We start from the raw sequence: 19,739 nt of genomic DNA on the forward strand, positions 1-19,739 counted from the left end.
TATTTTAAAAATTCTGACCATGAAAATCAAGGACAGTGCCAGCTCCTTTTCTGGGTGAGTAGGGGTCAGATGCTGGTAATTCCTAGGAAATGCAGAACTCCAGTTCCACTACAGTTCAAGGGTTGTTATGCTGCTTACAGACAAAATTCAGAAATCTGTCCTTCTTTCTGTGCAATACATTGGAAAAATATTGACAATTCCTGGTACTTAACAGGTGTAAATTACCTTACACTGCAGCAGGGAGTTGATGTAATCTTATTTATTTGACTAATTAATTTCTAAATTGCAGTGGCTGATGCCAAGATTCTTTCTGTACAGAACAATTTTGACCTAAATTAAAACACAGCTACCTCTGGAATAAAATGTAATAGCTGTTACACTCAAGGAGGGAATTTTTAAAGGGGTTTTAAAGAGCAGAACACCATTTATTTTTTCAAAGGTTCTTTTTGTGGCCAGAACACATAGCCAGGAGTCCTGCTCTGGGGCGTCTTGAATAAGGACAAGGAGTCAAAAAGATCACTTTGCAAGTACCTGCATCCACTGTTCTTCCCTGGAACCCCTGAGTTTAAGGAAATTTTTCAATTGGTTTGAGTGCAGTGTGTGCAGTGTGAGGAACTGAATATCCACAGGGAATGAAGCAGTGTGTGCTGTGCAGATGGGAACGATGCTCTGGAGGTGATTAGTAAGTGGCATGTCTCTCAGTATAAGGCTGCATACAAAATTGTCTTTCCCTTTGGTTGGAGTGAAGTGTTTATTCAGGGGTGGGATGGATTTCATCACTCAAATGTCAAACCCAGACTGGCTCTTTTCCTGGAAAGTGGAAACCCAAACGAGTTTAACCAGCCAACATATGGAGTCCCCTGTTAGTACTTATGGACTTCTTTAGCAGGAAATCAAACCAGTGGATGACTGTTTTGTTCCTTCTGGCCTTAGAAGTCTCATGGAGGAATCATCAGCTGAAATAAATGTCATGCTCCCACCACCAGTGCTTGTGCTGAGGTGCTGAGCCACTGGAGCCCAGCAGCTCCCAGTATGGGGGTGTGTGTGAATATGCAGGAGCTGCTCCTGGTCTGGTTTTGCCTGCAGTTTGCCAGTTCAACCATCTGCAAGAGAATTTCATTTATCTTTCCACAGCTTTAAGCAGCTCCCTAACAGCTGCCACCACAGAAAAGAGAAGGTTTGATTTTTCTTTCCCTTTTCCCCTTTGCAGAACAGCTGGTGTTTATACCTGGACTAGTGACAGGTTTCAGGTCTGCTGTCTCTCTTGGGAAGTCAGGTCTGGGGGAATTGCTTTGTTTCAGGTCAAAACTGGCAGCCTTTCTTCCCTCATTGTCCACTTGTAGCTCTTATTTCTCCTTCTATTCCTCTCCCTGTGCTTTGTCCCCTGTTCAGGGACTGGCAGGAGCTCAGTGGGGGCAACAGTGCTTTGATGCTCATTCTGCTTTTTCCCTGTGCCATTTTCTTTGGATTCACTATTCTTGTTGGAGGTCTCTGGGGAGACACAGCCACAGCATGCTTTAAAGGGAATATTAAACCATGGACAAACTAGAGTTTGTAGTAGGAGGAAAAGTGGGAGGCAAAGTATCAATCTCCTTCCGTTTTTCAGGTCAGTTTGTCATGGGGTCATATATTGATTGGAGGCTGAAATAACACCAGTTACTGGGAAGCAAAAGGATCACTGATGGGGCTGATGCAGAGAACAGGCATGTCTGTGGCTATCTCAGGAACAGCATTCCGTAATTCCAGGAGCTGGACTCAGTGATCCTTGTGGTTCCCTTCCAGCTGAGGATATTCTGATTCCGTGACTGTGATTCAGTTCTGCAGCTGCGTTCTGCTCTCAGGAGAGAGCAGGCAAATGTGCACCTGTACTAATGAGGTTTGCATTGCTAGGCTAAAAGAAATGGGAACTTTGCATTGAACAAATCCCCAGCTTCTGTGGGAGAAGCACACAGGAAAAGCCAAACATGCAGTGTGTTCCGAGCCTCCCCAGCTAAGGAAGAGTCTGTCAAAGGGTGACGTGTACAGTTAAATGTAAACACTTCCAACTACTTCCTGCATGGCTTAGGCTGTATTAATTCTCTGTAAGACCTGGAGGGCTGGTGTGTCTACTGTAATTGTAGTAGTTTTATTTATAACAAATCCAGCCATTGCTAGATAAATAAATTGTGGTTAAGCACAAAGGTGCTGATGAATTCTGGTGTAATATTACAGTAGGTACAAAGAAGCCAAGAAAAACCACCATAATTTGCTGTCCAATCTACCAAATTGTCAAAAATAATTCTAAAAGTCAGCTAAAATTTCTCTGGAGTGATGTAAGATGTGTTTGTTCAATAACTTTAGAAAATCAGTCCCTGACATCTGGATCTACAGGACCCAGCTGGGGATTGACAGAGTTGGGTGTCGATTCTGCTTCAGGGATAGACTGGCAAAGGATCCTTGGAAAGCTCAGTACTTCAGTCTTAAAGTTGATGGCCAAACAGCCTTAATGTGCAAACTAATTAAGTACTGGAGAGAGTGAAGAGAGGAAACTGGAGAGAACACACTGGGGAGAAAAAATCTCCTTTAAATTGTTTTGGTGTGTTAGAGAAACATTCTGACCCTGCCACCAGCCAGGGCCAGTGTGCTGCTAAGCACTATAATTACATTTCTGTCACTAGCAGGCATTCACTGGCTGCACAGCTTCATCAGAAGGAGATTTGGTATGGTATAAAGAAGAACTAATTGGCTTATGGCTGTAGGTTGAGAGGTCAGGGTTAGATTAAGGAGTTAACAGCATCAGTGAGCTGTTCAACTCCACTGGGGTGTGCTGGGGGAGGTTTAGTTCTGCCAAGTGAGAAAAGCATCCTAGGGGTAGGGAACTATACAGGAATGATGATCATGCAAAAATCTTATAGAAATGTGTGGAACGTATCAGCATCAGGAGTGGTGTCCAGGATACCTGTTAGTGACTGCAAACTGCAGCAAATACATCGTAAAAGTCACAGAATCCTAGACTGGTTTGAGTTGGAAGGGACTTTAAAAATCATCTGGTTCAAACCCCCTTGCCTTGGGCAGGGACACCTTCCACTATCCTAGGTTGTTCCAAGCCCTGGCCAGCCTGGTCTTGGACACTCCCAGGGATCCAGGGGCAGCACAGGGAAGAATTTCTGCCTAATATCTAATAAAAATCTTCCTTTAAAACTGTTCCACCTCACCCTGTCACTGCCTCTGTATAAAGTCACTCTGTCTTTTCCATAAGCTCCCTTCAGGTACCAAAGGGCCACAACAAGGTCTCCCCAGAGCCTTCTCTTCTCAGCCAGCTGAACAACCAAAGCTCCTGTTTGTATTCCACAGAGTAAAAACGAAGGCAGGCTCATTTCAAACAGGCAAATCCTCATGTTGCTTTTGCTCCAGGACCAAGGGTGCCCTGTCAAGAACCCCGACACTGGCCTGTCCGGCCAAATAGGGAAAGGCAGGGGAGAAGATGGGACATGGAGCTTGCCTGCTTCCCAGGGTTGCACAGAAGGAGATGATGGATTCACTGATAAAAATCAAAGCAGACAAGGGCTCTGCATGTAGTCTGTTTGCAGGTGGGAGCCAGTTCTTACCTGCAGCCCCATGGCAGGAGCCCCACAAGGCCCTTGCCCCGAGGGAGCTGCTGTGAGCTGGGGCTGTGCAGGTGTGGGGGCTCAGTTTGGCCAGTATCACTAAGTTTTCAGCCTTCACACACACACACACAGACCCTCTCTGCCCATCTTACCCAGCCAGCAGTAAAATGATCCAGCCATTCAATAATCATCCCAGATTATTTAAACCCTCTGTAATCCATCGGTCCCTGTCTGAGCGCTCACTGATAGATATTGGCTTCTAAAGCCTGTGCAAATCAGCTGCCTTGCACACAGATAATCAGGCTGCTGGCAATTGATAGTTTGGCTGTATTATACTTTTAGGCACGATTAGTTCCCCAGTTCCCTGCCAAAAAGAGAACCACATAAACAGAGGATTGTTTAGAAACAAAAAAGTTCCTCTTGACGGAGAAGTCATGTAAATGGGAAGAAACAGGAAACCAATCTTCCCTTGTTCACTCTGAAAGAATGCATATCTCTGAGGAATGTTGTAATTATGGATTTAGGAAATCAGTCCAATTTGCCAGGGTGTGAATTTCAGGGTTCATTCAGTCAACCCTCTCAAGCATTTCTCCTTCAGAACAAAAACCACCAGGAGCTGAAGTGTAGCAAAAGAGATTAAAGTAGAGAAAAATCAACTGCCAAGCTTTGCTTTTGGGAAAGATCTTGCACAGATACTGATTATTGCTTTGGCTCTGAGCCAGGGAGGTTTGGGCATGGCAAAACAGAAATCAGTGATAATCTCTGTTTGTCTCTTGGGCCTCTCTTTTCCATACCCTAATGATGGGAAGAGTTTGCGCTCCTGAGCAAGTATTTCCATTGTCAGGATTTTTGCTTATTTACTTTGAAGGCTTTCCTAAATAGAAAAGAGGAGAGTTTTTTCCTAAATTGAGCCTATGGATTCTCATTATGTATGTGACTGGATATAGGAACACTTACTGGAGCTATTGGTGGGTTAAGTGCACACTGGTTTAGCTCTTTAGGGTTAATGCCAGGGCTCCAAACCAACCAAGAGTGCATTGGAGTGACCTCAGCTCAGCACATCCTGACTAGCAGAGGAGGTGTCACCCTGTGAGTTCAGGTCCCAGCAGAAGGACAGAGGCAGTGGTTTCACTCCTTCACACACCTGCAGCTCTGGCAGCTCCACAGTGACGCGGAGCTGCAGGGCCCTGTCCCTGTCCCCACAGTGGGCCCAGCTCTGGCAGCACATGGAATTCCTCACTCTGTGGAATTCCTGCAGACAGATCCTGTAGCACAAGTTGATGTCACAGGCTGCTGCTAAGCTGGAATTTGGAATGCTCAGATTGGATATGCACCCTTCAGGCAGCCCCAGAGCTTAGCAGAGAGCTGTATTTTCCTTGTGCAAGCTTCTGTGCTCCAGGATACAAACCAGAGTAGAGTTCTGGGATGGTGACTTCTGTAGAACATTTATGGAAGTGCCTAGATTGTAAAAACCTTCTGAGGCTGGAAAGCCCAGAGAAAGGAGGCTCAGGCTCAGTGAGGCTCAGCAGCAGTGCAGGTCACCCAGTACACGATGGGAGCCTCCACTTCCTTAAACTGGAGAGCAGGATTTGCCATTGGCCCCGTGACACTTCATTCATGTGTGTGTGTGTGACACGATGACAAAAGGCAGGGAGATAAATGCTACTTCAAAATACACTGGGAAGATAAGGGTTGCCAGTTTGTCTTCAATGCACTGTGTCATTTGGCTTAGACAAAGCATCTACTGTGATAAGTAACACGGTACTCTGCTCTGAAAGAGTTTGGCCAATTTCCCCATCCTCATTCATCTTCAGTCTTGTCAAGTGCTGGAGCGCTCCCAGAAAATATCTCCAGCCTGCCATCGTGGGACCGAGGTGTGAGAAATCTGGAAGCATATCAAAAATCTGTGCCTTCTGTATTCAGACCAAGTCCTTGGTCCTTTGCTGATCCATAGGATGAATAATATTCAACAGCTCTGGGGCCAGGGTTAGGTTGGAATTCAGAAGGTGCCTCTGCAGTGGTTGTGAGAAGATTTCAGGAGGAAGTACAGACCCTCAAGATAGACTTCACACAGAAGAGAAGGGAAAAGAAATATCTGAAAAAGCAAGTAGGATAAAGTTACCTTAGTCTATTTGCTATGTAATTGTATTTTGGGAGGGGTTATGGATGTCATACAGTTCTTTTCTCTTCAAACAAAGGTTAATTTAATGGGGTTTGTTGGACACTACCGCTTATTGCAGCGCTACACCTGTGCCATTCCCTGACCAGCTAAGTGGAGGGGATAACAAGTGTTGCAGGTGAGTTGTGATTTTGTGTATCAGCATATTTGAAGCTGTGGGATGTAATTGAGGAAAATGAGTTAATTATGGGTTAAAGTAAGAGGTTATGATCTGGGAAAGTCCCCACAGGCTATGCTGACACTGCTGAACAAGACCAGGAATTGATCAGTGGCCCCAAAGACAAGTGGCATTGCTGACTGGTCTCAGGCTGCCTTCCTCTGGGGATCTGTCTGAAGTCTGCAGTGACAGGAGCAATGGGACAAGATCCCTTCCTTGAAACCTTCTGTGCAGCAACAGTGGCCAAATGGGCAGTAAGAGCTGATTTTCTAGGACAGTATTTTCAGTCAGTGGGCAGAGGTATCCAGCATCAGGATGAGCTTTGCTATCTCACAGATGTACCATGGTGCCCTCTTAATCCAGAAGCCTGCCCTGAAGTGTCTGGGGGATTATGTGCCAGATGGTTCCTTGGGCACATGGGAGCAATGTCCCTGTACAGTATTGCACCTTCCCTCTTAAACCTGTTAAATATCTATTGGGATGTTTTTGGTTGGAGATCAGGGAAAGGTTCTTCCCCCAGAGGTGCTGGCACTGCCCAGGCTCCCCAGGAAATGGGCACGGCCCCGAGGCTGCCAGAGCTCCAGGAGCCTTTGGGCAGCACTGCCAGGGATGCCCAGGGTGGGGTTCGTGGAGTGTTTGTGTGGTTCTCATGGGTCTCCCCCAGCTCAGGACATTCCATGGTCCTCCATTTCTGTTTGGGTTTTTGCTTTGTCCAGCCGAGAAACATTACTATCCACTGGTGAAGCTACTGAAGTGAAATCTGGGAATGATCATTCCAGATTCACTTCAGTGAAACATCCTGTTTGGAGCCTTTCATCTCTGTGGAGGGAAGAGTCCATGCCCTGTGGAGCTGCTGCCAGCAGCAGGTTCATCTGTTCTGTGGCTCTGTGAGCTGCCTGAAGGCCCATGGAGGATGTCCAACAATGTGCTGAAGGAAATGTCTCAACCTCTTGCTTAGTGTTTTTTGAAAGTACTCTCTCTCCAGATCTGCCTCTGAAAGCTGCATTGGTTCTTTCCTTCTGCTCTGTACCTGCTCACATCTGTGACAGCCAGAGCAGATTTTGGAGACATGATGACTTAATCTGTTGAAAATTAATTGCTTCCCTTGGGGGCTGCCTGACAAAAATTTGGGAAGAATCCCAGTGCAGGAAATGTATTTGGATCTCTATGTACTATTGTTGAATATGATCAGGATCATCCTGTATTCTGGGTAAATGAGATCTTGGGTGTTCTTTGCCCGGGAGGTGCTTGGGACTTGAAAGCAGCAGCTGCTGCAAGAAGCCGCCCGTCTGTGTGGAGAGGAGCCTGGGGAATGCAGGGCACTGCTAATCACACAATCAGAGCCTCATTTCAGTTTGAAATTAGCTCTTCTCTGAGAGCTCATCTCTGCACTTCTGCTCAGAGCAGGGCCAGCTTTGTGGGACAAGGTGTTGCCGTGCCCTGCCTGGTTCCACTGCCCTGCTGGGCCCATTGCAGTACTTAGCCATTCTCACTGTCCCATTTTTTTACTTTTTGGCCTGGCTGGAATTTCTGGGAGGATCTGACTCCATCTTGTCTATGGTCCCCCCAATAAAACTGAAGAGGGGGATTATATTCCCCTACATTCAGCCAGGAGTTTCCTATGCTGAACAAGCCCTGCTCCCTCAGCCTCCCCACATGCTCCAACCCAGTGACCATCTCATGGAATCCCAGCATGGTTTGGGTTGGAAGGGACCTGTAAAGCCCCTGTGGGGGTGAGCTTTACCAGAGAAGCGTGGTGTGACTCTTCTGGCTGCCACTTGGCCGTGGTTGTGTGAGGCACACAGGAACATGGAGCAGATGCATCCTGTCACACAATATTGTTCAGCTGCTCACCACAAACCAGCAGCTTCCTCCAGGTTGCCAAGAACAATCAGCTCCCTGTGAGGAGCCCCAGTACAAGAGGCAAGCTGACTTTAAGAGTTGCCTTTGCCTTGATCCCTGGCAGTGATATCCTAAGTTAGACTCCTCAGAATTGCCTTTCGGAAGAGGCAGGGGGGCCCTGGCTACTGAGCATCCAGATCCACAGAGGAGCGAGGTGGTGCAGACACCTGTACCACCTCCCCGGGCCTGAACGTGGCCCGGGGAGCTGAGGGTGCCCCGGGAGCCACGGGTGCCCCGGGAGCTGAGGGTGCCCCAGGGAGCTGAGGGTGCCCCGGGAGCCACGGGTGCCCCGGGAGCTGAGGGTGCCCCTGGGAACCGAGGGTGCCCGGGGAGCTGAGGGTGCCCCGGGGAGCCGAGGGTGCCCATGAGCTGAGGGTGTCCCGGGAGCTGAGGGTGCCCCGGGAGCTGAGGGTGCCCATGAGCCGAGGGTGCCCATGAGCCGAGGGTGCCCCGGGGAGCCGAGGGTGCCCATGAGCTGAGGGTGCCCATGAGCCGAGGGTGCCCATGAGCTGAGGGTGCCCCGGGAGCTGAGGGTGCCCCTGGGAACCGAGGGTGCCCGGGGAGCTGAGGGTGCCCCTGGGAACCGAGGGTGCCCGGGGAGCTGAGGGTGCCCCGGGGAGCCGAGGGTGCCCATGAGCTGAGGGTGCCCCGGGAGCTGAGGGTGCCCTGGGAGCTGAGGGTGCCCCATGGAGCCGAGGGTGCCCCGGGAGCCGAGGGTGCCCCGGGGAGCCGAGGGTGCCCATGAGCTGAGGGTGCCCATGAGCTGAGGGTGCCCCTGGGAGCCGAGGGTGCCCCGGGAGCCGAGGGTGCCCATGAGCTGAGGGTGCCCCGGGAGCTGAGGGTGCCCTGGGAGCCGAGGGTGCCCGGGGAGCTGAGGGTGCCCCGGGGAGCTGAGGGTGCCCATGAGTTGAAGGTGCCCCGGGAGCCGCGGGGCCGGAGCTCTGCAGAGGATCAGGCCTGGGCCACTCTGCTGAGGGAATGGCTGCCCAGCGGGGCAGGGGCTGCGGCAGTGCCCGCTGGGTGCTGTCCGAGAGCCGCCGGCGGGGCTCTCCCTGCAGCCTCCTCTGCTCTCCTGCAGTTCACAGATGAGTGCCCAGTGCCTGGGAGAGAGCAGCTCAAATGGTGAGAGAGCTGCCTGTTCTCAGGGCGTTCTCAGCCTCTGGCTGTGGGTGGTGGCCGTGGCCGAGGGACTGCTGCTTCCACAGAAACCTTGCTCAGGACAGACTGGAGGGAAAATTGGCCTCTTTTATCCAAGGGAGAGGATTTCCTCCCTCCACCGTGTCCTTGTGAGACCCCACGTGGAGGACAGTGTCCAGCTCTGGGGTCTTCAGCACCACAAAGGCATTGACCTGTTGGAGAGCCCAGAAAAGGCCACAGAGACGGTCTGGAGCCCCTCTGCCCTGAAGCCAGGCTGGCAGGGTTGGGGGTGTCCAGCCCAAGGAAGAAAAGCTCCAGGGACACCTTATTGTGGCCTGCTGTGACTTGAAGGGGGTTTATGGGAAAGAGGGAGAGGGACTTTACCTGGACAGGCAGTGACAAGACATGGGGAAATGGCCTTAAGCTGAAGGAGGGCAGGGTTATATTAGATGTTAGGGAGAAATTCTCCCCTGTGAGGGTGGGCAGGCCCTGGCACAGGGTGCCCAGAGCAGCTGTGGCTGCCCCTGGATCCCTGGCAGTGCCCAAGGCCAGGCTGGACAGGGCTTGGAGCAGCCTGGGACAGTGGGAGGTGTCCCTGCCATGGCAGGGGAGTTGGAACTTTAAGATCCCTTCCAACCCAAACCATTCTGGGATTCCAGGATCTCTTTAGGCTCTCCAGAAGAGAAGATCCCCCTCCTCTTAGAGAACAGGCTGTGGCCCTGGTCTGAGCTGGCTCTGAGGGTCCCAGCTCCACCCTTACGCTTCAAGGAGTTCCCTTCAGTGACATCTGATGGTGACAGTGCAGCATCTCCCCATGCAGCACAAATGATGGAAACTTGGAAACAGAAACCTCGAGCACAAATTCAATAAAGTTGCAGTGACAGTACCACAGTGGCATGTTTAAGGAATGTTTCAGCACAGGTGTCTGTACCTGCCACACCACAGGCAACTCAACATTGCTGTCAGTGCCCTCCACTGCTGACAGAGGTTTGTCCTTTTCAAGTCTGGCTTTCTTTTTCCCCCTTTTAAAATTGCTGACTCTAAAATATTCTCCTTGACATTTTCTCTACACCAGCAGGAGGGGATTTTGTTGGTTCTGGAAGCACTTGAAAACAGGGGAAATTGGCCAAGACATTCAAAAGTTAAATTAAAATCTGACTCTGCAAATAGCCAATGTCAGTGGTGTGAATAACGTCCCTCTTTGGGAAAAGATGTTGAGGCAAAAGGCAGAATTGGCTGGGACTGAAATGCAGCTTAACACATACAGATAAAACTGATCTAGGGTTGGATAGGGTGATTTCTAAGGGAGATATTGGATATTTGGTTTCAAAATTATTGGTACCAATGGAGAAATGGTTGATGGGTTAAGGTCAGGACATTGCTGAGCTTGCCCTGTGGGGTTGGTGTGAGCTTTGTGAAGACTTGGCAGTGAGAACAGGATTTACGGGTAGGAAATCTGCAGCCATCACTGTGGAAAGCTTTAATCATGGGTTATTGTTGGTGTCAGGGGTTTCTGTGTGCTCCTATGGATTAAAGAATGTATGATATGTCTAGAATTCCAAGAGGGATGTAAACAAGCCTCATACCCTACAGAATCTTTTCCTGCTTGGAGGTGTTGCTGATGTTGATCAGAACACCCGTGCCAGTTTCCTCTTGAGAAACGTTCATTTACTGACTGCAAAGCACATGAAATGTCATCCCTGGTGAAACATTGCTCTCTGCATCTGTGCCCACATCTCTGGGGCCAAAGTTTCCACATTCTTGCCTCTTGCAGAGCTGTTGCGGTGGAAGCCTTTCCCCTTTAGAGCAATGTTGGTTTTTTCTTTTTTTCAGTAAAAAAACGAACAAAGCTATTTTCTGTTTCAGAATGCAAGAGGGGATATCTCTGGAGAGATTAACCTTCTTTACAGAGTTGTTTTTTGTGGTTGAAAGAAGAAATCTGTTATCATTAAAAGAATATTAAAAAAATCTGCACCTCATTATTTCCAGAAATAAAGCTGCCACAATGAGATTTATTAAGAATTGACTCTGGGTGAACTGAAGAGAGCTCCAACACCAAAGAGTTTGTGTTTTAGAAAAAAGACAGGAAGACAATAGGATGGACACAGGGGGAGCAAGAAGAGGGAATTACTCTGCAATGTTAGTAAGAAAATATGTTCTTTTTGGAAAGGACTCTGAGAAGTGGCTTGGCAGATGTGCAGGAGGTTTAACTCAGCCCTTCTTCACGTGTTCAGTGCTTGGCTGAGCTCAGTCACATAAGGCAAAGAGGGGACAGAGGCACAAAGGTCAGGACTGGCATGGCCAGGGGAAATGTAGAGGGCAAGAAGCATGAGCAGGGGAATGTGTCCTGTCCTTTTCCTGCCCTGCCCCTTCCCCACTGTACCTGAGCCCCTGGGGAGCCGCTGGACCCCTGACCTGCACCCCCTGGCTCCTGCTGTGCCCCCAGCCCCTTGGGAACAGCAGTAAAACTGTACCTCCAGATACCCGTGAGAAGAGCTGTGGTTTGGCACTTGACAGAGTCCCCGGGTGCAGACAGAATGCTGAGGCAGCAGTTTTTGTGAGCAGGCTGCTGTTACCTGGGGTGCCAGATCCCTCCAAGCTGTTCTGAGCCTCTGCCCCCTTCTGCACCTCTGGGTGGGGGTCATTCTTTTTTTCTCCTTGGCTTTCTGTTTCCCTTCCTTTTTACCTTGGGGCCATCAACAGATTTGTTTCCTGATCTCTGTGTCTACTTTGAAGACAAATTCTCACCTTTTAGTTACTGAAGGAATGTGAGGAATGAGGCCCCACAGCCACAGCCTCCCACCCAGCTGGGAGCTGTTCCTACATGCTGGGCAGAGGGAGCAAGGTGCCTGGGAACAGGCTTGGGCCCTTGTGCAGTGGGGATGGGCACACAGGGCAGATGGCAGCTGCGTGGGCAGGGTGGGGACGGACTTCCAGTGCAGATCTGAGCATTTTACTCCTCTGAAATTCTTGTTTGTAGTGCCAGTCCTAGAGCTACAGGTCCTGGGCCACCATATAGGGATTCAGCTTGTTTTAGCAGTTTTCTTGACAGTATTAACTTCAAGGGCAGATCCATGACTAGGTCAGAGATGAGAAGTTACTATGTGGCTGTGGTGGCTCCAGGATGTTTGCAGCACATGTGGGCTGGATGGGGAGGAGGTGAGGAAGCTGGTGTGCCCCTCGGGTGTTAGTGTGTTTGTATTTCCTCTTACACCTGCACCTCCCAGAGGTGGACAAGGCAGAAGAGCTCTAGTGCATCCAGCTGTCATCAACTGTCACTGCCCCTTGCAAGTGGCTGCTGACCCCTGCCAGGGTGGGCACTGTGCCATGCTCCTGCCAGAGCTGGGCTCTGGGTTTAAACCATAGGCAGTGTGAGTTTGTGCTGGTGTCCCCAGGCTCTGGAGTGAGCCAAGGCACTTCCCTTCCTTCAGGGAACAGCTGGGAGCAGGGAATGTCCTAAAGTGCCCTCCCTGTTTGCAGATGTGAACACAGGGAGTGGCACAGTGACACCTGAGAGTGCGTTTGTCCCAAAGCAGTGATCCAGTTCTCACCTTCTCGGGGCCTTGAACAGACACAGAGGGAAGAACTTCTTTATGCAATCATTGTTCACCCCAGCTGGATGTGGGACTTGCACATTTCATCCAGCTGAGTTCCAGTGCAGGTGCCACCACAGCCAGCCTGGGCTCCACCCATGGCTGTGCCTGGTGCTGGGGGTCCTGGAGCCCCCATCTAACAGCACTGGGGGCCGGAGGCTGGAGGGTGATGGCAGCCTTTTCCTGGCTCTGAACACCACTCAGGAAAGCTTTGCTGGTGTGCCCTCCCTGCCCTATGGATGACTGGCAATCCCATCCATAATCACCTAGGGATGACTGGCAATCGCAACAATCCGTGCAAATACTTCCAAGGATGGAGGAGTCTCCAAACCACCATCTGCCCTGGAGAGATAGGGAATGTCTATCCTAAGAAAGCCATCCCAAGAAGATGCTCCAGGGTCTGGAGCCCCTCTGCTCTGGAGACAGGCTGGGAGAGCTGGGGGTGCTCACCTGGAGAAGGCTCCAAGGAGACCTTTCAGTACTTAAAGGGGGCCAATAAAAAAGATGGGGACAGAGTTTTTAGCAGGACCTGTCGCAACAGAACTTGAGCTGATGGTTTTAAACTAAAGTAGGGGAGATTCACACTAGACATAAGGAATAAGGTTTTTACAGCGAGGTTGCCTCCTGGGAGGAGGAGAAGCCCCCATGATGGAAGTTGCACTGACAGTCTGCCCTCCCCCCTGCCCTTGCAGAGCACAGTTGGGGAGAACCGGTGGCTCCAGGAGCACTTGGTGCAGTCGCTGCTGCGGCACTGCGACGCGCGCGGGGCGGCGCGCTGGGCGCAGCGCTGCCGGGTGCCCCCCGAGATGCTGCCTCAGCCTGTGGCTGAGGAGCTTCAGCAGCTGCACATCCAGGACAGGTAAATCTCCTGTTTGATGCCTTTTCCATGCAGATTGCTTTTCATACAAACACTGTATGCTTGCTTAAAATTGTCTGCCGTGATGTGTCCATGGGGACAGAAGTTTGCAAAGACTTCCTCCATATACTTGGATCCCATTGTGGCCCTGCACACACTGCATTTGTTTGTCATAAGCCTGGAAATGTCCATGAAAAGGGCATTTTAAACTCATCCTGAGTACACAGAAGCTCTGTGAGATTTCCTTCATGATGCTGAGGGTTCTTACATTTTCTTCTGCCAGATCAACAATGCAAATACTCATCTATTTTACTGAGGTGATTGCAGATCTGTCAGAGTTTTACTAATTATTACTTTTTAATGCTGATGATTTTGGGAAGATGGCCTTGAACAGTTTATGTTCAGGGATCCTGGTTTTGTGGATCTGCTCTTTCTCCTCATGCAGATCTGCACTTGTTCAAGCACTGTGTCACCTCAGGAAATACAACACAGATGTAATCACCCTCAAAACACTTCTCCAGAGGGTCCACAGCTTTTTTGGAGCACAGGAAACTCTTGTCTGTCTTGGATATGCTCCTGCCTCGCTCCAAAGCACTGCCAGACCTGCTCTCCTCCTCATCCCTCCTGAAGCCACAGCAGCCACCAGTTGGGAGCCAGGAGGTTTTTCCATAAGGGATAAGTCCTCAAAACACAAAGGGGTGATTACAAGTGTGTGGCTGAGCCACAGACTGTGCATCCAGATATAAAACCCATCACTACATCCCTGTGCTGTGGGAATCCTGTGTTGTGGAGGGAAGGCAGGTGAGGGTGTGCTTTGCCCTGCGTGAGGAGCTGGGATGGATGAATAAACCCCTTTGTACTGCAGTTTACTCATTCAGTCATGATACCTGCTGTGGTAGCTGCTATAAAGTCAGCAGAACCATGAAACCCCATAAAACAGTCTGGCTGCCCTGCCTATTGAGTAACACAGCCACAGGTTCCCAGAGGGAGTTCACACTGCAAACAACAAGGTGGCACCAGCATATAAATGACATCATCTGTCTCTGGTCATACCACACAGGGCTCCTGAGCTTTGCAGGTGAGAATATTCCTGGAGATCTGAGGCTGCACACCTTCATTAAATATTTTACACAAATATTGACTTCCCCATGCACACAAACCCACAGGAAAGAGTGTTTGAGCAGGGAGAGCTGCTCTGCTGCAAAATTGGGCACATAGCCTCCCAAACATAAGGCTACTAATAGTTTCCCAAATAATGAACCATTTCAAGTCTCTATGGGAGAGAGACTATCCGGAAATATGTGATCTGTCCAATGGAGCTGGATCTTTTTGATTAGTTTCTTTTCTCTGGGAAAGAACTGAGTGTCATGGGGAAAGAGAGGGTCAGGGTGAAATAAGGGGAGTAAAACTTAACCCTCTTGCTCCAATCCAGGATTTCCTTCTGGCTTTCCATGGATTCAAACTGTTGCATCTGATTCTGTTCAGGGTAGAAAAGGTTACAAAAGCAGATAATTATGAGGCCAGTAAGAAGAAGGACTATTACCAGCTTCCTATTCCACGGGAAAATATTCACTTTCTGCAGACATGGGAGGAGATGCTGCAGTGCTGGGAGAAGGTGCTGCAGGTGAGTGTTACCTGGGATTGGCCTGGCAGGGTCAGGGAGCTGGAACTCCATGTCAGGCTGAGACACATAGTTGGATGTGGCCACTGCCATCCACTGCCTACCTCCCCAAGCCATGAACAGCTGCTCCTTTAAGCTGGTCTGGTTTGGGGAAGGTGTTAGGAATTGTGCCAGGTAAGGTTTCCCTGGGCAGCGCAGGTGCTATGAGAGTTCTCTGTGTCTGTGGCAGTTTGCAGAAAGAGCTGCTGGTGCTGGGGAGGAAATGCTAATATCCTGGACAGATTCTCCAGGCTCCTCTCAAGCACAGACAGGCTCTGGGTGCAGAAAGTGTCTTTGTTGCAGCCTGGGCAGGTCGTTGGTGTGGACATGGAGTGGAAGCCTTCCTTTGGCATGGTGGGGAAGCCCCGTGTCGCCCTCCTGCAGCTTGCACTGAAGGATGAGGTGTTCCTGTTGGACCTGCCGCAGCTCCTTGAGCAAGCTGAGGCTGAGGGGGAAAAGGAGAAGCTTCCCCATTTCATCCAGATGCTCTATTCAGATGCAACCATCACTAAACTAGGTAACACCCCTCTCTCTTCCCCACCTCGGGACTTCACACCACCTGTTTTGTCACCTTTGTCATTCCTAGATCCTGCATTAAACAATAAAACATTAAACCTGCATTAGCAATAAACATGTAGTTCAGAGATTTCTTTTAGTGACAGGGAAGCATCTTTGTCCCTAACCTTGTGTTCTCTTAGTGAAGTAAGAGTTTGGGAACAAAGTGTGAACAGCACCCCATTTTTTCTTGGTGTTGTCATTCCCTAAATCCACTTGCCATGGAACTAGTTTTTGTAGCCTGGAGTGTTCAGGCACTGCCAGGCCAAGAAACAGTGACTATTGTAACTGGGAGTGATAGAAATACAGGATGAGAGAACCACAGAAAATCTTGAGCTGGAAGTGACCCACCAGGATCACCCAGCCCAGCCCCGTCCCTGCCCAGACCCCCAAAATCCCACCCTGGGCATCCCTGGCAGCGCTGGCCAAAGGCTCCTGGAGCTCTGGCAGCCTCGGGGCCGTGCCCATTCCCTGGGCAGCCTGGGCAGTGCCAGCACCTCTGGGGGAAGAACCTTTCCTGATCTCCAATCTGACACAAGTCCCTGCCCTTCTATCTCCCCATTTCAGATCAGATCCAGGATTCCTGATATAACTTGCACTCTCAGACTTGGGATTGTCCTAGCTCTGTACTAATCCCCAGCTGACACCCAGCCTTCAGTGGCTCAGGTGATTCTGGTGGGCAGAGCTGTCCGGGTGTGCTGTCCCTGTCCCGGAGCTGCTGTGCTGGACACCAGAGATCTCTGAATTACCATACATGGTTTTTGGAGGCTTTTATCAGGAGCTGCTAAACCTGGATTTCAAAGACAAATTAACAAATACCTTTCCCTGATTTTAAGTAAATTGATCTTAAACTCAGCATTGTTCACGCACCTCTCTTTTCCCTTGATCTGCAAGAGTGTCTCTTGGGAGCACCAGAGATATGACCCATCCTTGTTCCCTGTTTGAACAGTCTTCCCACCAATGCTTATAAATATTTTGTCACCATTTTGATTCTGAACTAGAAGAAGCTGCAGTGCATTAAGCGTGATTTGAGTTTTCCTACCTGTGTGATTTGAGCTTTTTTGTCTCCAGGCTATGGGATGTCTGGAGACCTCAGCAGCCTTGCAGCCACATGTTCTACTCTGAAAGACACAGAGAAGCAAATGCAAGGTGTGGTGGATCTTCTTGCAGTGGACAAACAAGTAAGGATAAACACATGGAGATGTGGGAATTTATGTCTCCTGCATGTCCTGTTGGTAACTGTCCTGAATCCTGTTTGCATCCTGGATTGGCAGGGAGATGGCTGCACGAGTAAAGAGACCATTTCCTCCAGATGGTTTGAGGTGTTGGGATTCTGTAAAGGAACACAGAAAAAATATTTTGTTTTCATCAACTAAAATGTTAAAGTTTGTGATACTGACAGCTTTTTGATAGCCATTATAAAAGCTGTGAAAAACTCTTGGAGACCCAGCTCCATTCAGCCAGGACAAGGTTTCTCAGCACAAGTTGTACTTAGAAAGTTCTTGTAGAAATTCTGCTACTCCAAGGCCATGCATTATTGAAGCAGATATGGTGGAGTTAATGATTTGTACAGAACTCTGATGTTCCTAGGAGGGCTGCTGGTGGGTTCAGCACAGGAATTTCTGGTCAGCTGAAGCACAGCTGTCTCTGAATTTGCACACAGGAGCTTTCAGCAGTCTGCAAAAATGTTCAGCACAACCATTTTAATGGGTAAAATGCACAGAGTGTTTCTGAGGCTGTGGGTTGAGGTGAAGCAGATCTCTGGGATTGATAGCTTAACCTGGGAAGTGCGGCAGGGGCTGACATAGCTGCCAACAGCCATTGCCTTAGTTTAAGCTGAGAAATGGCAGCTGCAGAGAGGGCTGCCCAAGGTGTCACAGGAATGCCTTTTCCCACTGGGACTAGGAGGAGAAAAGTGCTGAACTGCCACTGCTGGTCCTTTATTGTGTGGAAGACCAGCAGCCTCCAGCATGGTGAGCACCCTGCAGACCCCTAAGGAACCTCATCCCAGCCCCGCTGCTCTGGTGCAGGGCTATACAAGAATGCCCATTTTTCCCTTCCTTGGCTATGGAAGAGATTTCTCTCCAGCAAGTGTGTGTTTGTTAAAGAAATAACCCAACGCTGTTTTTATCTCGTGCCATCCCAGCCCTTGTCTGAGGGCTGGGGTTCAATATGACAGGCATGATATGGATGTGATAGGGCTGTGCCTGGCCCCAGCAGCTGGAACAGGAGGTGGTTTGGGAGCTGCTCCATAACCAGGTGGTTTCTGTCTTTTTGTTTCCATCAGCTGCAGTGGGGGAAGGACAGCCGGAAGGTCGATGGACTGTCCCCGGAGCACAGCCATGAGCAGAGAGGGGTCAGGCAGCCGGAGAAGGGACTCAGCCTCCTGGTGCAGCATGTGCTGGGGAAGCCTCTGGATAAAACAGAGCAGCTGTCAAACTGGGAGAAGCGGCCGCTCCGGGAGGAGCAGATCCTCTATGCAGGTCTGACCCTGGCTGGGTGCTGCAGGTGCCCAGGCCAGGCTGTGTTTGGCTGCTCTGTCCCCAGGAAAGTCGTTAAGTAGCAGAGGAAGAAAATGGCTTTGCAGATTAGTTCCTGTTCAAAAGAGTCAGCACATGTTTTGTTTGTTCTTTTGAGGACATGACTTTAATGGTTGAAGTTTAAACTGTCCAGTGATTCATTATTTCCCTTATGAAGGAATTCCTGTGCTTTGCAGATTTTGTCTGATGAAACATCACCTCAGTGGAAACTTCTCTCAGTAACTGAAAAGAGGAAAGTCCACTTCCTTCTGCCTCATTTCACAGCCTTCCTGGGAAACAAATGCTGTGTTCATTTGTCACAGTGAGGTGCTTGTTAGAGCCAGGTTTGAAATGGGCAGATGTGGTGTCAGAAACTGCAGCACAGACTCAGGGCTGTGGAGGGACCCATAGAGTTTATTGCTGATTACCCCAGAGTCAGAAGTCTGGGTCTAAATCTTTTCCGGGTGCATCAAAGGACAGTCTGCTGATGCAAACCAGCCCTTTGTTAAATTCGACTATCCTTGAAGCTGACACAGTTCTCACAAAAGTTAATCACTGGGACTTGTCAGACTGGCTGGGAGAGTTCTCCCATTGCCATTGCAGGGAGCAGCAGCACGAAGCAGTGAATGTGGGCAGGTGATTGCAAACAGCTCAGGCAGTACCTGTTCAGATATTGCATCTCCTGGGGAAGTTCCCTTCCTGTCAAGAGGAGTGACAAGGAGCTGTGGGCAGTCTTGGGGACAATGGTGAGGAGCAGGGGCTGGCTGGAGCTACCTGGTGGTGGTTGGAAGAGCCACACTAGAGTTTACATTGGGTTATTGGGTTAGAATGGAGATGGCAGAGCCTGTCTTTAGGAGCTGTTGCCTTGACCCCCTGGGACCGTGGGTTCAGCTGATGCTCAGTGAGTCAGTCCTGGAGCTGAGGGTATGACTTGAGGGAGTTGCAGCTTCACAGTTGTTCACAGTGACTTTTACAAAGGTGGGGGCTCTTCCTTGCCTCAGGAAAGTCTCTGGTTTACTTTTGAATGAGCCTTATATGAGCTGAGGCTCATTCTCTTTCCTGCAGCCTCAGATGCCTACTGCTTGCTGGAGATCTATGAGAGGCTCTGCAAGGACCCTGAGAGCTTTGGTCTGGGTTCAAACCTGACAGACAGTCTGGTGGGAAAACAGAGCAAAAAACCCAGGGCAAAGAAGCAGCTGAATAAACAAGAAGCACCATCACCTTCTGAACAGGTTTGTAAACATCTTCTAAGAGCTCCTTGCTGCTCAAGACCCCTGCAAATCACACACTGCTGCTCTCAGGCACACCATTCACTGTGCATGGCTGTTCTCAGGACTCTTGCAGCAAACATCCTCCTCACCCCTCCCTCCCAGGACACTCTGTTCTCTCCTTGGCCTGTCTGGGTCCAGCTTTCCCTGCTCTTTGAGTTTCACTTGTCTGCACAGTGTGGGTGCAGATCTGTGTGCTAAGCCCAGTGAGCCTTGCTCGTGGAAATGCTCCTTCCACATTTTGGGTTTGGATTCTGTGGCCAAGGTTTCAAAACTCTTACTTCCTTACTTTTCATTTTTACTGAGCTTCCACACCTTGCTTTCAC

The 19,739-nt window shown here is 49.8% G+C and overlaps 1 protein-coding gene across 5 annotated transcripts in view; it reads left to right on the forward strand.

Annotated features, from left to right (window-relative positions):
- The window catches only part of EXD3 (exonuclease 3'-5' domain containing 3), a 250,773-nt gene that overhangs the window by 106,756 nt on the left and 124,278 nt on the right, over nucleotides 1-19,739 (forward strand). For 4 of the 5 annotated variants that reach the window (XM_021533676.3, XM_077787867.1, XM_077787870.1 and 1 more), the window contains 6 exons: nucleotides 13,248-13,414; nucleotides 14,897-15,035; nucleotides 15,375-15,588; nucleotides 16,698-16,807; nucleotides 17,914-18,109; nucleotides 19,211-19,377. In XM_021533676.3, coding sequence (XP_021389351.1) covers nucleotides 13,248-13,414; nucleotides 14,897-15,035; nucleotides 15,375-15,588; nucleotides 16,698-16,807; nucleotides 17,914-18,109; nucleotides 19,211-19,377 — 993 coding nt within the window. The remainder of the gene's footprint in view (nucleotides 1-13,247; nucleotides 13,415-14,896; nucleotides 15,036-15,374; nucleotides 15,589-16,697; nucleotides 16,808-17,913; nucleotides 18,110-19,210; nucleotides 19,378-19,739) is intronic. The other variant, XM_077787868.1, reaches the window with a different exon arrangement.

Source organism: Lonchura striata, chromosome 22 (assembly GCF_046129695.1).
Source record: "Lonchura striata isolate bLonStr1 chromosome 22, bLonStr1.mat, whole genome shotgun sequence".
Classification (NCBI taxonomy): domain Eukaryota; kingdom Metazoa; phylum Chordata; class Aves; order Passeriformes; family Estrildidae; genus Lonchura; species Lonchura striata.